Source organism: Aulonocara stuartgranti (assembly GCF_965226115.1).
Source record: "Aulonocara stuartgranti genome assembly, chromosome: 10".
In the NCBI taxonomy this organism is placed as follows: Eukaryota; Metazoa; Chordata; class Actinopteri; order Cichliformes; family Cichlidae; genus Aulonocara; species Aulonocara stuartgranti.
Window position 1 is genome coordinate 9,132,958 of NC_138946.1, and position 15,784 is coordinate 9,148,741.

At 40.0% G+C, this 15,784-nt stretch overlaps 1 protein-coding gene across 3 annotated transcripts in view; it reads right to left on the reverse strand.

Moving 5' to 3' along the window:
* Positions 1-15,784, reverse strand: part of mcama (melanoma cell adhesion molecule a) — a 60,907-nt gene that overhangs the window by 17,768 nt on the left and 27,355 nt on the right. For all 3 annotated transcript variants that reach the window (XM_082548457.1, XM_082548456.1, XM_082548458.1), the window contains exons 2-6: positions 3,143-3,273; positions 1,171-1,396; positions 988-1,058; positions 761-848; positions 26-205 (exon numbers count right to left, since the gene is read on the reverse strand). In XM_082548457.1, coding sequence (XP_082404583.1) covers positions 26-205; positions 761-848; positions 988-1,058; positions 1,171-1,396; positions 3,143-3,273 — 696 coding nt within the window. The remainder of the gene's footprint in view (positions 1-25; positions 206-760; positions 849-987; positions 1,059-1,170; positions 1,397-3,142; positions 3,274-15,784) is intronic.

A 15,784-nucleotide genomic window follows, 5' to 3' on the forward strand; every position in this document is an offset into this window, starting at 1 on the left:
ATAAAAACCCTGAGTGTTAACTCACAGTGGACAGTGATGTTGACGCTTGGGGACTCGATTGTCCTGATACCGTCCGGGACAAAGAAGCTGACTTCACAGGAGAAACGGGCATCCTTGTCCTCCTTTTCCACCTTGTATTCCAGAGTGCTCTGGACGCTGTAGAGGTCACTGGACATCCGAGAGCTCAGGATCACTATGTTTACACCTGGAAATTGGACAAGACTAAATGTGAACATGCATCGACCAACACCATTATGTAATTTAATTGCAATATGCACGATGCAGCATCATGCAATCAGCTAATCTGAACAAAGTGCACATATTTTGCTCCTGTTTGAGTCCTTGTTCATGGGAACAGTTACAGAGTTACACTAGGCTAATATTGTGTTCCCATACTAACATGATCACAAGGTAAAAACACAGACATTTAACATGTAGTGGTTAACATTGTTACAACTTCAATCCAGCTTTTAGTATAGCTTGCAGGCAGTTTTTCCTCTAGTGCTGGACATTGTCAAAGGCAGCCTACATAGAGAAATATTTACTGAAGGTGATGGATGTACTGATCCAGTATGACAGCATTCTTTTAGATAACTACACGTATGCATTTTATCATTTCCTAGCTGGTATGTGCAAAAAGGATTTTCTGTTATAGTCCTGTGGGGTGTGTTTGAGAAAACTATAATAAAACAGGAGAAAAGTGAATTTTAAACAAAGGGAGATTTATTTCTTATTTGATCCATCTGCAGTTTGTACTCACGTCCTGATTCGTTCATCAGTGGCTCGCCGTCCCTGTACCAGGTGATGTTAGGTTTAGGGAAGCCGTTTCGTGTCTCACATGATGCAACCTGGGTTAAAGGTCACATAGAGAAATCTTTGCTATCTTTAACTTGGTAATTTATTTGTTTTAGTGACTTTCAGATGCCTCCTTCACATTGCCATCTCAAAGAATATTTATTTGTCAGCATCTAAAATTGAATGGCTCACCTTAGATGGTGTGTCTTTAGTGACAGATATTCCAGTAGTGACACTCTCAATCTCTGGAACATCTGGAGGAGCTGAATAAGAAACAAAAAACAATTGTAGTGGTTTATAATAAATAAAGATAGAGCTCAGTGACATTCTAAATGTTCCTTTAGATCGATTAGCTTGTTTTCTGTGCTTTCTTACCAAATACTCTGAGGTGTGTCTTGCGCACCCCGCTCCCAGCAGCCAGCCCATTAACATGGCAGTAGAATTCCCTCTCGTCAGACAGTCTGACGTCCTGGATTGAGAGTCGAGTTCCTTTCTCGTCAGTAACCACGTTAATGCGGTCGGTGTAATCTGTGCCGCTATCAATCAGTTCTTGATTGGCATCAGCGTAATAGAGCCGTGACCGCGAGCCACCACGTTCAGCCTAGTAGAGAAGGACATACAGTAAGAACATGGCATATTTAAAGTTCAATCACTCTTTTTCAGTCAACTCAGTTTTTCCTACACAGAAAAACAGTTTGCCTAATGGGCAATTCCCTGGCTTTTATTTTGAAAGTTTAGCTGTTGCTAAACAGCTATTCCTACTGTCCCTCTGAGCTAGAAAATCATAACAAGCACTGGCATCCGAAACAAAACGTCCAAAATGGCCAAGTTGGAGTTCATCCTCGCCCCCAACCAGCCGTGGCAGATGGTTGCAGCTCCCTGAACCTGGTTCTGCCTGTTTAAAAGCAAGTTTTTCCTTCCCACTGTCACCAAGTTCTTGCTCATAAGGAGTCTGATCACTGGGTTTTCTTAATTTACCGTATTTTCACGACCATAAGGCGCACTTAAAAGTCTTAGATTTTCTTCAAAAAGTACGGCGCGCCCTATAGCGCAGTGCGCCCTGTGTGTTGTAAGGAGGACGTAGTAGAGAACACCATGAGAACGCTAAAGGGTGAAGTGTGGGCGCAACCCTGAAAATGGCAAAGAGACACGCTTATGAAGCACAGTTTAAACTGAAGGCCATCAGCTACGCGGAGGAACATGGAAATCGAGCAGCGGCGAGAGAATTTAAGATTAACGAATCGATGGTTCGCAAATGGAGGAAGCTAGAAAACAAGCTCCGGCAGGTCAAGAAAACGCAGCTGAGTTTCCGCGGACATAAGGCGAGGTGGCCCGAGTTGGAGGAAAGACTCGAGCGGTGGATCATCGAGCAAAGAACGAGCGGGAGAAGCGTTTCGACGGTCACCATTCGGCTAAAAGCAGTTTCACTTTCACTTTTTATGAAACTGTGCCATTTTTCCATCCAGGATTGTAGATGCTTGGGCTAACATGTCTGCTGGCACTGTTGTTCGAGCTTTCGCAAAAGCCGGCATCATTTCCGAGGAGCCGCACGGCACGGAAAGTGACTCTGACAGTGAAGAACGTGAACCTGGCATGTTTGATGGAGATTTAGCGCAGCTGTTCAGTTCAGACACAGAGGATGAGGACTTCGATGGGTTTGATTGATGATAAAAATGTGAGTACCAAACTTCGTTTTGCTCCTGCTTTATTTTTAAATACGCACACTTGTATGCTTGTGTGTTGTTGATGATGACGATTACTGGTAATAAAAATGTGAGTAAGGTACCAAACTCAGGTTTGCTCCCGCTTTATTTTTAAATACGCATACGGTACTTGTATGCGCCCTATGATCCAGTGCGCCTTATGTGTGTGTTAAATACAGTAATGGCACACATAACTGAGACTGCGCCTTTTAGTACAGTGCGTCTTATGGTCATGAAAATACGGTACCTTAATTTAACTTACCTCAAGTTCCTTGAGCCAACCTTTGCTGTGTTTTGGTGGTATAAATAAAACAGAATTGAATAGAACTCACTTAAGAAGCTTGGATTTTTTATTTTTAAACTGCACATTTGAACCCTATTTACATAAGAAACCCTGCTATGTGAACAGATCTGCATGAATCAAAATAAATCTAAAATGAATGAGAGCCTCAAAGACTTAGGATTGCATGTTACTTCACAAATAGAGCACTTTAAGAAATCTCTGGAAATTACACAAAAGTTTGATGTTGCAACAAAAAAATGGAGCTCAGGGCTCCCTAATGGTGAGGTAATTGCTTGACTTTAAGACTTCATATAACAGCAGTTGATAGTTTCAGATAGTCTGAGCATCAATTTTCACTCACCGCAAACCACTGGATCAAAAATCTGGGCTTGCTGTCACTGTTCGTGGAGGTGTACTGGCAAAGGATCTCAGCCATGTCACCGATGTACACATCCACAGTCTCATTCATAGACAGCTCTACCTTGGCCAACACTGAAAAAGACAGAAATACATGTGCATAAATCAACTTTATGCTTCCTGTAAGCACTACATGGTTATCAAACATTATTCAGGAATCGTGTAAATCCAGAGAGCATTGTCCAGTGAAATTGGATGTATTCATCCTTACCAAACTTTAATTCTTAAAATATGTTTTACTTCTTAAAGCATTGCTCCTGACAGATGATTGACTGTCTTCTCAAGCCAAACTGAAGCTAGGCTGCCCTGTTAGCACAACAAAGAAGAAAAGGCTTCCTGTCCACATGGCATAATTTTAATCTCCCTTCTGCCTGACTGACTGTAACAAAAAAACCCACAAAAACATCTTGGCCAGAAATGTAGTTCCCTAGGCGCCGTTGGGAGAATGCAGGCAAGAAAAAGACTAGCCAGTTTGACACTGTGCTGTTGATTCAGAGAGCCAAGAGCTTTTTCAGCCATGTTGGACTTGGCTGCTGTTCCAGAGGGGCCCACTCACACAGTGATGAAAAAACAGAAGGATGGCACAATAACGTGTATTTTCTCTGCTTAATCTTGTTTGGAGTTACTTTGCAAAATGGCACAAGATACCCCCACCTTCTTACACTGTCAGGCGTCACCATGCGATAACCATTACAGTAACTTGTATATTTTCATTCACAAGTCAAGCAATCACAGGATAGAACAGATAGAACTTGTATGAACAGTTGCACTTGTGTACCCAGACAGCAAATACCAACCTCTCTTTCACACTGATTTAGCTTAAGTCAACTTTTGTATTGAGCAGATAGCTGCAGAAATAGCCGAGCTGTTGGGTGTGCCATCATCCACCGCAATTTCTTTAGCCACAGCAACACAATCTTGATTCGTAATCTGCCCTACTTCCAGATACTCCTCTGACTTTGTGTACTTCCACAAAATGAATATCAAGTTAAAGATTTGCTGTTTTTACCCACTGAATGCGAGGTCAGCCAAATTTAAATCAAGTTAGTTTGTAGAGTTTTACGGGCCGATTCCCAGAGCAGTTTCAACACATCTTATAAGATTTATTTAGTCCAGGGAATTATTCATGGATATTCCTTTAAGTCTATTAATAATTACTACATACAGATGGGGGGAAACAAATTGCATTGCAATTTTTTTTTAACCAATGGCTTCTAAAACGAAAATAAAAATAATGAGTCAGAGCTACACCACGGTGCCCTCAAGTATGTTTTCAGCGTTGGTTGAAACTGATCAAGCATGAAAGGAGCATTAAGAGTCCAGTTGCCACCCTGCTGCCCCCATTCTGCCGGCTGCTCCCCATCACCATCTTGTCAAGCCCCCCTTCCTCGGCACCAATCATTTTCGCAACTCATTTTTTTCTTTCTGTCCCTCCCTCCTCTGCGTGGGGCTATGCTCAGCCAACCATTCCTTTAAGACAACGGGCGAACTATTGTTCCCCCACCTGGGTGGACCAAATCCCCCCCTTGCACACATAAATAAAAATCCCACACACCAGTCAGCCAAAAAGTGTTATTTTCATCCAAAGCAAAGGTTAGCAACAGTTCATCATGTACTGAATACATTGTTTACTGTGACAAAGATGACGTGAAACGGCTTTGAGACAAGAAACAGATTACGGGCACTGAAGAGCAAAATATGTCACAGAAGTCAGTGTAAAAAATGCTGCGTCTCTTTGGGGCCATGCTGCTAACTTTTCAGCTAATCCGATTAGCAGTGGGGGGATTTAGCTTCGCAAGCCAACCTGGGACCAGTCTTATCTGTTCCTGTTGTGACTTTATACAGCATGGACTAAAGGACAAGCACACATGACCCATGATCTATGGAGCCTGACAACCGAAACTGCTGCCTGTGGGTGTGAATGCGCATACATTTGTGGCAGTCTGCTGTCTGTGTCTGGATGATATAGAGCTAATTAATTCAGGAAAAAAAAACCACTACTCCAGAATATTTGGATGTGTTGACAGCATGAGGGCTCTGAGTGGACCTTAACTGAGTGGCCTGTCAAGAGGACAATATAGGAGGACTGGAAGACAGACCAGTTACAATGCAAAATTATAAAATAAAACATTAAATATTAAATATAATCCATTATTCAGTCAATTTCCCATAATGACAGCAGTAAAGCAAATGAAACCACCATGCTAGAAACAAGGAACCAGGCGTGGTTGAAACATGAAGCCAAACAAACCAAGTGACTAAAACGGCACTTTCTCAAATGATCATAGTTCAGGCTTGAACTGAAAGAAGAGTTCATCTAAGGAAGCGCTGACTGAGACATTTTGGATTATTTCTGATACCAATGTTTAAAATAACAATTTAGTTTATTCAAATGAATTGAATTTTACTTATTTAGCAACAACAGTCACCTCAAGGTGCCTAAGGTAAAGAGCCTACAATAATACAGAGAAAATTCACATTTCTAATACTAATATTTATTTGTTTAGCAATAAGTTTTCAGTATAAAAACTTAGTTTTCCTCTTTTGTTTAAATATCACTAAGAATATTGTCTGAACATGTGGCTGTTTTAGTTTTCAAAACCTGTTCTCCAATGTTTTTGCATTCAAAGACCAAAAACAATCATAGTTGTTCTCTGCAGACATGTTGGTGTCCTCCATGAAAACTACCAGAGACTGTAGCAATCTGCGAGTAACACTAAGTTTTGGTGCCGCACCTTTTTGTGACCAATTACATCAACCACTCGCCAACCAGTCGGGGAATACACGTCACTGTTTCATCAGAATCAGAATCAGAATCAGAAACTTTATTGTCATTGTCACGAGAACAACGAAATGAAGAATGGTCCCCGATCATTGCATCATGTAAATGCCTTCAATACAAGTGTCTATGTAGCGTGTAGATGAAGACAATTAAGATTCTTAATTAACATCTCAAATGATAAAGGCTGATGTGTGAAGTATGCACAAATTTATTAACTGCCTTGATACAATATTACTCAGACTAGGGATGTTTAGTCCGTTCTGTTGATCCAGTCTGGAATTGAATTTGTTAGAAAGTTTCAGTGGATTGCTCTCAATGTTCAGCTCAGTGATTCCTTCACATTCATTTAAGAAATTGCTTTACTTATTCTCTTATATATCTTGGCATCCAGAAGCTGAATTAGCATTGAACTGTATACAGATGTTTATGATTCCCACTAAACTGAGCACAGTGAGGTTCAAACTCTGATGTCCTCTTTGGGATAAATAGCAATTTTCATTTTGTGCTACAATGATCCCTGACAGTCCTAATGTATTTATACAGACTTGTGACTATTTTTAATAAGATATAGGAAAAGAAAGAGCACTGGAGAGAATGGGCTGAGGTGGCTGAGATGGTTTGGACATCTGCAGAGGAGGGATAATGGACACAGGACGTTGATTGTCAAGCTGCCAGGCAGGAGGAAAAGAGGAATAACATAGAAAAGATTCACAGATGCAGTGAAGTAGGACATTCAGAGGGCTGGTGTGACAAAGGAGGATGCTAGGGATAAGGTGCCATGAGAGAAGTAGGGGAAGACTGGAAAAGTAAGAGAATCCACAGACGAAACCATTTTGTCTGATTTCTGGGTAAGACTCACATGCTCTCACAATACTAATAAGACAATAATACACATTATAAGGGGATAGTTCCAGGATAGCATCTGTGTACAGTCACTCATTATGCACGTCGGACAATACTCAGACAGTATCCTCACATGCTAACTAAGTAAACTGCCATTACTGCAATCTCCATCCCATTAAGGCTGCAAGCTTAGGCCTTTAGCAGATCTGCAGCTCTGCTGCCGATAAGAGTCCAAATCAACTCTGACATCACAAATCTGTAATCCTGCACATGCCTGGTGACCCGTGAAATAGGACTGAGTGCCTATTAGAACAGGATTTTACTGAATGAAAATCAAATTGGTTAAGATATATTTTGGAATATTCAGATATAGTTAAATCAGCACATTTAATGTTATTTATTTAAGCTACTTCAGAGAAAATGTATGAGAAGATTAGCCTTTCAAAATTTCAGAGACCTGGAAACGCCCAGAATAAAAGCTGTACGCGGGCACTGAGTGTCCCCTCGGAGAGTGAAGGGTGTAAAAAGCTAGCATGTAAGTGTGGATGACAGGGTGGAGGATTTCTCAATATGCAACCCTGGTTTGGTGCTGAACACCTGCGGGACACTGTGTACCGCCTGACATCAAAGAGCACACACACACATAGTGAAAGCATACAGTGAAGAAGAGCGCTCCTTGTCCTCCCAATGTGGCTGTTCTTTCAGAAGCAGCATCTGGCACAAATCTCCCAGCAGCCCCTTTCCCGTTGGTGCAGCAACTGTCACCCATGCTCTATTCTTTCACACAGACAGATAAGGAAGTGCTGCAAATCTCCTCAAAGCCACCTCTTTATGCATGTGTGATCTCTCCTTTCATGCAGTAAAGCATATCGCAGCTTCAGGTCAAGACCTCAAACAGTCCTCCATGATCAATGCCAAGGTGAACTCTCTCAGATTCACGACAGTGCACCCTTTAAACTTGGTTGCAAAGCATTTTTAAACTATGTGACCAATTTGCATTGCACATCTTTTGCAGTTCTTTGACTGTGAAGAATTCTCAACTTCAAATGTTGCATATTAACTTTAATCTTATATGATAGCACTGCAAAAAAAACCAAAACATTTACAAGTCCAATGGGATCAGCCTTATCGAGGTTTCTGCACTAAATGAAGGTGACTGATTGTTTTCTGTCAGAACAATACTTACCTATACCGCAAATTAGGGCTGAACGATTATGGAAAATAATCTAATTGCGATTTTTTGCCCCAATATTGCGATTGCGATGCGATATGCGATTATTTTTTAAGGTCTTTGTCTTCTGTATTATTAAACAAAGACAAGCAATACATCATATAGTATGGCCAATACTATATTACATTAATTTTAAACTGTTCTTTCCTGGAAGACAGACCTCTGTTATGATGACATGAGGTGATGCATGAATTGATGACTGACATTTTTATTTAACTTCTTCAATCACAACAGTATATTTGAACATACACAATAGTTTATTTTTAGCTTACAAACATCTGAGCATAAAGTGCTGACAAGGAACCCTGGTGTAAACATTAAAATGAAAGTCAGTACAATGTGCAGATTGCAGAAATATACATAAACAAAATCAGTGGCTTTACCACACTCAGTTTTTCGACATCTGTGAACTACTAGACAGTCATTCAATTAAAAAATAATATTAAATAAATAAAACTAATAAATAAAAAATACACACATCTTACTGATCTCTGCAGTCAGTAACATTACACATAAAGTGCAAACATAATAGCAATTGTATAAACACACACACAAACACGCCTTTAAAATTTAAAGGCGTGAAATTGGACGGTCTAGTTCTGATTAGCGTCACCGCTGTCTCGGTGGAGTTTAATAAACTCGGCCGTCTGCTTCTTGCTATCTAAAATATAACCAGACACTGGCGTAAATTCTCGACTGTCTCATACTTCTGTTTAATAAGTTTTCTGTTTGACGTTTAGTCAGCTGTGTGAAAACCAAGGAGGAACCCACCCGGGGGATTAATAAAGTTTTATTTTATCTAATCTAATAACTTTAATCTCAGCCAAACCGATTTACTCACGAACAAACAAAACACTGAAAAAAGCCCAACAATAACATTTTTAGGTTGTCTAAGTGACTTATATATTACGTTTAACCCGAGCAGCGAAACTCCGCGGTGATCTGAAAATGATGTGCCGGGAGTTGTGCCGTTCTCGGCCGCATCAGTAACCCTCGAGCTCCCGGCTAGCTGTCGAGCTGGTGGGTAGCAGACGCCTCTGAAAACGTCGAAGCACTTTTGCAAATATGGGATATCTTGATAAACCGAGCAGATATTTGATGTTTACACAACTACTTTCTCGCCTGAAAATATTTTAAAAGTTTATTTTGTGACCCAGAAAGATTAGTATGAGTAATTTTAAAACTTAGTAGCGGCCGCCATTGTTGGAAACTGGAGTTTGGCTGGGCCGTGCTATGAATTCTGGGATATGGTAGTAATTTGGACAGCCTTCGGCGCGTTGCTGTGACGTAATCGGTCTACAAATGCGGCCTCAGGAGGATGCAGCCCATGAATTTGGACATGTCCAGAGTATAATCGCAGCCTTTGCGGTTAGAAAATTGCACTTGATCATGTCGCGATATTATCGCAAATGCGATATATCGTTCAGCCCTACCGCAAATTAGAAAAAAAAAAAACTGGTTAAAAGATACATTCTCACTAATGATGTGTCTGCATGTCATCAACGTGCCGAGTTATTGTTTTTGTCATTTGCTTACTAGACTTTTACATCTCCTGACCATGTTCCTTGGTCTATGAGTGAGTTGAAAGTGGCAGGCTGCCCACAGAAACATTACTTATTTGAGATTAAAACTATTTAAATGTCAGCTTTGCTGCACTGGTTTTGAATGTACTTTGGCAAAGCTTCCTACACACCAGGTCTCTCTTTGTCTTTTATTATTTTCTTTATCACTACCTCAGCCAAAAAGGTTGCGAGTCGGTTCAAGTATGTCTGACTGTCCGTCTGTTTGGCTGGCAAATGGGGCTAAGCCCAACTAAACATTTTTCAGTTCATTTAAATCAACATTTGGATCCAGGAATTTTTCGGAAGGATTCTTTAACCCCGAGGTAAAGGGTAAAAACTGTACTTGTCACAATGTATTTTCACAAATATATATAAATTTTCAATAAGAACATCTGAGAGACATTGTTTTAATATTACAGGGTACAGGGAAAAGGTAGAGATTTGATAGGGTGTTCTTGTCTAATATTTTCATGTGTGTGCGCATGCACGGGTTTGTTGGTATGGATATATATATATAATTGTAGGCTGTGTATCCTTGAGGTGTTAATGGGGTTATTGAAAATGTGTATATGTGCGTATGTGTGTATATACGTATGTATGGATAGATAGAAACATATATGTGTATATATTTAAAAAAAAAAAAAAAAAAAAATTACACATAACATATAATGTAATTGCAAGGAGGTATTTCTGTAGTCTATTGATACTAGATAGTGGAAAAGGGGTGGGATTAAATAAGCTTATGCTTCTTCCTGCTCCTTTTTGAACATGGACGTTATTTGGAGTTGTGGTTGCTCGTCTTCCTTTTGTTTGCTTTGTTCATTTGTCTCTTTTAATTCTATTTTTTTTTATACTTTTTCAACATGTTCAAAATAAAGATTCAATCAATCAATCAATCAATCAATCAATATTCTCATGATGGTCTTTGCAAACATCCAGATATCCTGCAGGATTTGGGGGCTTAGTTCATGCATGATTATGGGATAAAATTTCAGCCATGGTAGAGGTATGCATGACTGCTCTTGTTTAACTCTTATCCACCTTACCACTCAAACCTCTGCTCACATACCTGGAGATGGCTTACAGACATACTGGGAATGTTTCTCATCTTTTCTCAACTGTTTCACCACATCTTCCAATCATCAACAAACACAGTGCCATTTTTGGCTTTTCAGGAATTACTAATCATTCCCGCTGGTTAGTAACTTCTTCAGCAGCTGCATACATTTTTAATCATCACACCCGGTGGGTGAAACTTCATTAAAGAAGCAACATGAATGTTTTATTTATGCTTGTATCTGATGTTCAGCACTGAGTGCCGCTTGTTCCTCGGTATCTACTATCCATCAATAGATCCCCTACAGAGCCGCTGGGCTCTGGCACACAGGCTGCTCCACAGCCACAGGATGGATAATTAAAGGTCAATAGGCTAAACACTGTATCAACATTATGGGGGGTTCCTTTTACTATAAGAGAGAACAAAAACATCTGGAAAATAAGCCTATGGTAAGTCGTTTTGCTAAAAACAAAAACAAAATTACACATATGTTGCGTAGGGGTGGAAACTACAAAGCCACCAGCTAAAAACATGGAAATACAACCAATATATTACACAGTCATTCCTCTCACCAAACACTGGTTTAATCCAGTGTAACAACTGGATACATGATTTTATAGTTCCTAAATGTTAGTAACAGTAACTGAAGTCAGACTAGGAACAAGAGCAAATGCAGCTCAGCAATCCAGAAATACCCCTGACCACAATGTTGCTACTGCTATTTGGTTTTCTCTTTAAACATAAATATAAATTCAAGAATAAATGGCGTGGTTTCCCTCTACTAAATGGATAGGTTGGATAAAATATTAACCACAAGTTCAAAGAAGGTTCTGACCTATAACGACATGTTTAAAAATCCTTTCCATTAATTAATTTAGTTTTCAAAAGCAGGTCATGCGATCCTGCTCTGTGAAAGGTAGGCAAAAATGATTTCTGAGGTAGACAGAATCTGGAAATGACAGCGATTCCTTCTTCATCTCATATTAACGTGTGTGAAAGACGAGACATTAAGGTAAAAGGGGCCAAATATGAGGCTTTGGCTGTTATCCTAACACTATAAATAGGAGACCTTCTTTCCAATCAAACCTCTGATGACAGCACACTGACTTGCTGCTCTACTCCAACAAAGGCCTTCTTATCCCAGCCCCTGTGGTCATCATCACAGTGCTGAATATCCTTGAAAGCTACAAACTAGGTGCCAACTAAATCAGCTTTCCCTCAACCGCACAGCAGAAAGGCCTGGGATGAATTAAAGTCCCCAGGAGCCAAGAGCTCTGCTAACTTTGAATTCAAAAAGTTATTATAGAACAAAAGCAGCAATATAATCTATATTTTTTGGCACTTTTGGCTTTACTTCATCGTTGGCAGAGTATTTACAAACAGAAAACATGCAGATGTTGTATGTTATGACATGAAACAAGAGTAACTGGCTTGAATAAAACTCATTATATTTTACATTTCAATCAACAGGACATTAGCAGGATTTCTGCAGTCCTGTTTTCTTTGAGTGTGATGTGTTTTCATGAAGTTTATTGCTACAAGATTTACTTCCCTTCTTCGGGATCTTCCAAGCTGATTATATGTTATTCTTTCAATACCAATGCAATTATGTTATTCCTTCAGAAATCAAACTCACTAGTGTAAACCTACGTTATCCACCACAATCGTGGTTTTTTTGCACATTTTGCACACTCAACATGTAGCTGCTGGTTTTAATCTCTCTGAGGATACAGGTCCTATCTCTTATCGTCAAACAGACTAAGGCTTAAAGATGTTCAACATCAATGGATTCTAATCACTAAAGTCTCTCTTTTCTGCTAACCTCAAAATTGGCGACCTTTTTCTTTAAAAGTTAAGTAGATGGTATAAAACAAATCAAACCAACTAACATACACTCTCATTGGAGCACTGTAACCAAGAAAGCCCCCCCCAAAAAACAAAACAAAAAAAAAAAAACACATAAAGAGGAATGATTAATTCCAACTACATAATCATGTATGCAAACAGGTCAAATCTATTTAGTGGGATGTTCTCTGATACAGCCACACACTGATTTGTCAGCCGAGTTTTCACAGAAAAAACAAAACGTACACATTTATCTTTAATGGTGATTACATGCGATGTGACACACCAAGTTGCTCACATAAACACATATTTCTGTGCTTATGAGCTTCCATGTGTTTGAACTTTTGTGGATTGTTTTGTGCATCTGTGTCTGTTTTTATGTGTGTATTAGTATTCAGGCAGGCCTGTGCTACAACAAAGGTCTAATTGTGCTTTCGCTCTCCTTTTATCCCATCACCCAAACATGAGGGGAGCTGTCGGGCAAGCGTGCCACACCCAATTCACCGGGATCAAAATGCTGAACCCCAGCCCCCCCAAATCCCACGCTGAGAACCCTAATGCTCTCAAAGAGAATATCATAGTGATCACAGGTGCACTGCTGTGTTAATGAGGAGAAAAGGCTACTCCCTGTGCCCAGGCCAGTCGTACCCTCCAACATTCACAAAAGCATAATCCAAAACCAATGCTGTTTTGGTATTATTAAAAAACAATCTTAATTCTCATAGCACACTCCCATCAAGAAAATATCTGTAGCCAGCAGTCCAACAACCACGCCCAATTTCACTGGCGACAGGGCAGTTTGAGAATTGGCCACAATCTCTTCAGAAAATCTGGTTTCAGTTTTCACAAATCATCATATTTGCCACTGAACTAACCATTAACGGGAAAACTGAGAGAACTGCTAATCAGATATAGATATAAGCCAAATAATTTGACATAAATAAATGGAAAAGGGAGACAACAAAGGAACATTTTGTGGAAGAATGGTGTTCAACACCAATTTAAAACACCAATTTTTTGCAAAAAGACTGAAATGAGTGGTCCAACACTTAATTTAACACAGGGTTGATTGTGGGGAGTTTAATACACGTTTTCATTTAAAGTTTTCAGTAAATACAGTTGTAGTCAGAAGCTTACATACACTCATCATGGGTAACTTTTTGACTGTACAGGATACATCTTTAATGCCTAAAAACAAAAATTGGATGCACACAGTTGAATCATTTTGGATTTTCTCTAACCCATATGGGGTCAAGTGTATAAATACTAGCTCGAATATATACATACACACTCACTAATACTTGGGTAAATGTTCCTTAGCAAGTTGCACCTTAATACATTTGGTAGCCATCAAGAGGTTCTAGCATAATTCCAGCTGAATATTTGACCAGTCTTGGCAAAGTCAAATTTAGGTTGATATAGGCTTGGGGTCAGGTTCACACTGCAGGCGAAAGCGCATCAAATCCGATTTTTTTGACCCTATGCGACCCATATCCGATCATGGTTGATCTGATATCCTCATGTTGGTGTTGTTCCCAGATCATCATACTAAATGTTGTTCCAGGATTAACATTGCAAGTGACCAATCAGAATGTTGTGACGTCATACTTTTGCGACTTCGGGAAAAACCGGCGTAAAACAAAAAACCGTACTAAAGCTGCGTGAAACCGCCTCTGTCTGCCGATCAACGGACCCTGACCCTAACCCTAACCCTAACCCTTTAATAAACAGTAAGAATCATTTAAACTGCTGTTTTGTCTCTCCTGGCCTCACTTGCGCTGTTCCCTCTGAAGAAGCGAGAGTAATCGCGAAACGTAAGGGATGCCTCTCAGGCCTCTCAGGCCAGCGTGAGCAAGGTTTGTACCTCCCCCAGAATAAGGTAATTAGAAGTTTTAATAGTCTTTTTAGCCCTAGTTTTTAGTGGGAGAGAAACACACTTTTTGTTCTCCCATTCAGGGCTAAATTGAATAATTGAACCAGGGAGTGAGGAACTTATGCCTCCCACTTTTTCATTTTAACTTTTTTAACTCAACTCAGCGGGAATAAGCAAATTAGCCCTCCCAACTGAGAGTTTTAATATTGAATTGGGAATAAGCAAATCCAGCCCTCCCAATTCATATTTTAAAGTTTTAGTGGGATTAAGCAGAATTGGCCCTCCCGGTTTTAAGACTATCCTCTGGGGGAGAGGAAGAGATTTTATTCTTTTAACCCTTTTTAACTTTCTGGATTTTAAGAGGGGAACTCCAATGTTTTTTTACCTGTAATATCCTGTGTGGCATAAAGAGTTTTTGCAGCGTGTGAATGAACCACAGTCAACCAGGAACTCCACAAAAACGACACTGTGTAAAGGAGTAACATTAAGAAGGGACTTGGTTCAAAGACACTTAAAAAGTACAGCACACTGCTTAAAGGCCCTGGAACAACAAGTGACGACGTTTCTGACAAGATCCAGTGGAAGCCTAACCGCAGATGTAAAGGCAGGTGAGTTCCCCGGTAAGACTTTTAATCTTGGAGTCCAGAGTGATGAGGGTTGAAGGAGGAGGCTCAAAGGCTGGTCTGGGAGGGGAGGTGGGGCTGGGGGGAGACAGGGACATGTGTTTTGACGTTCTAGGATTAATTTTAAGCCAAGAAGGCTCTTAAACATTTAACACACAGTAGGAATATGGTCAGGTGTTGTTTTAATTTTTATGGTTTGGGGAGGAGGGAGGGAAGGAAAATAACGAGGGTGGGATTAGGTGGATTATGTTTTAAATAGATTGCTTTATTGAAGTGATTTTTATTGGTCTTATTGGTCTCTTTTAACTTCTTTCTTTTTATCTGGCCTGGCTCGACAGGGACATCCACTCCACATGACAGGATATATAGCTACAGCCGAAACAGGCAGTACATTGGGGAGATGATGAGAAATGTCCCAAATTGGGCCAATGCGGTCTACATAGGAGTAAATACTTCATGTGACTGCACAGATCCCCATTCATTTTAATATATCAGTAAAAAGTGAGGCTTGATTTGAGGCGGCGTAGTTTAAAGTAACACTGCTGCCAATGAAAAAAATCATATCACATAATCATGTGGAGGCATAGATTAGATAAAATGGATGCACTTGGGAGCGGGCTGGATACTTTTAAAGATGAAAAATTAGATAAACTGACCTTAGGACCACCCAGGATGAAGAGAATTTTAACATAAATATCATCCTGTGGGTTTTAGTATTGGGTAGCTTCATTGAGCTGGTCTTTTAAATCCACTTTGGACAGCCTGGCGGT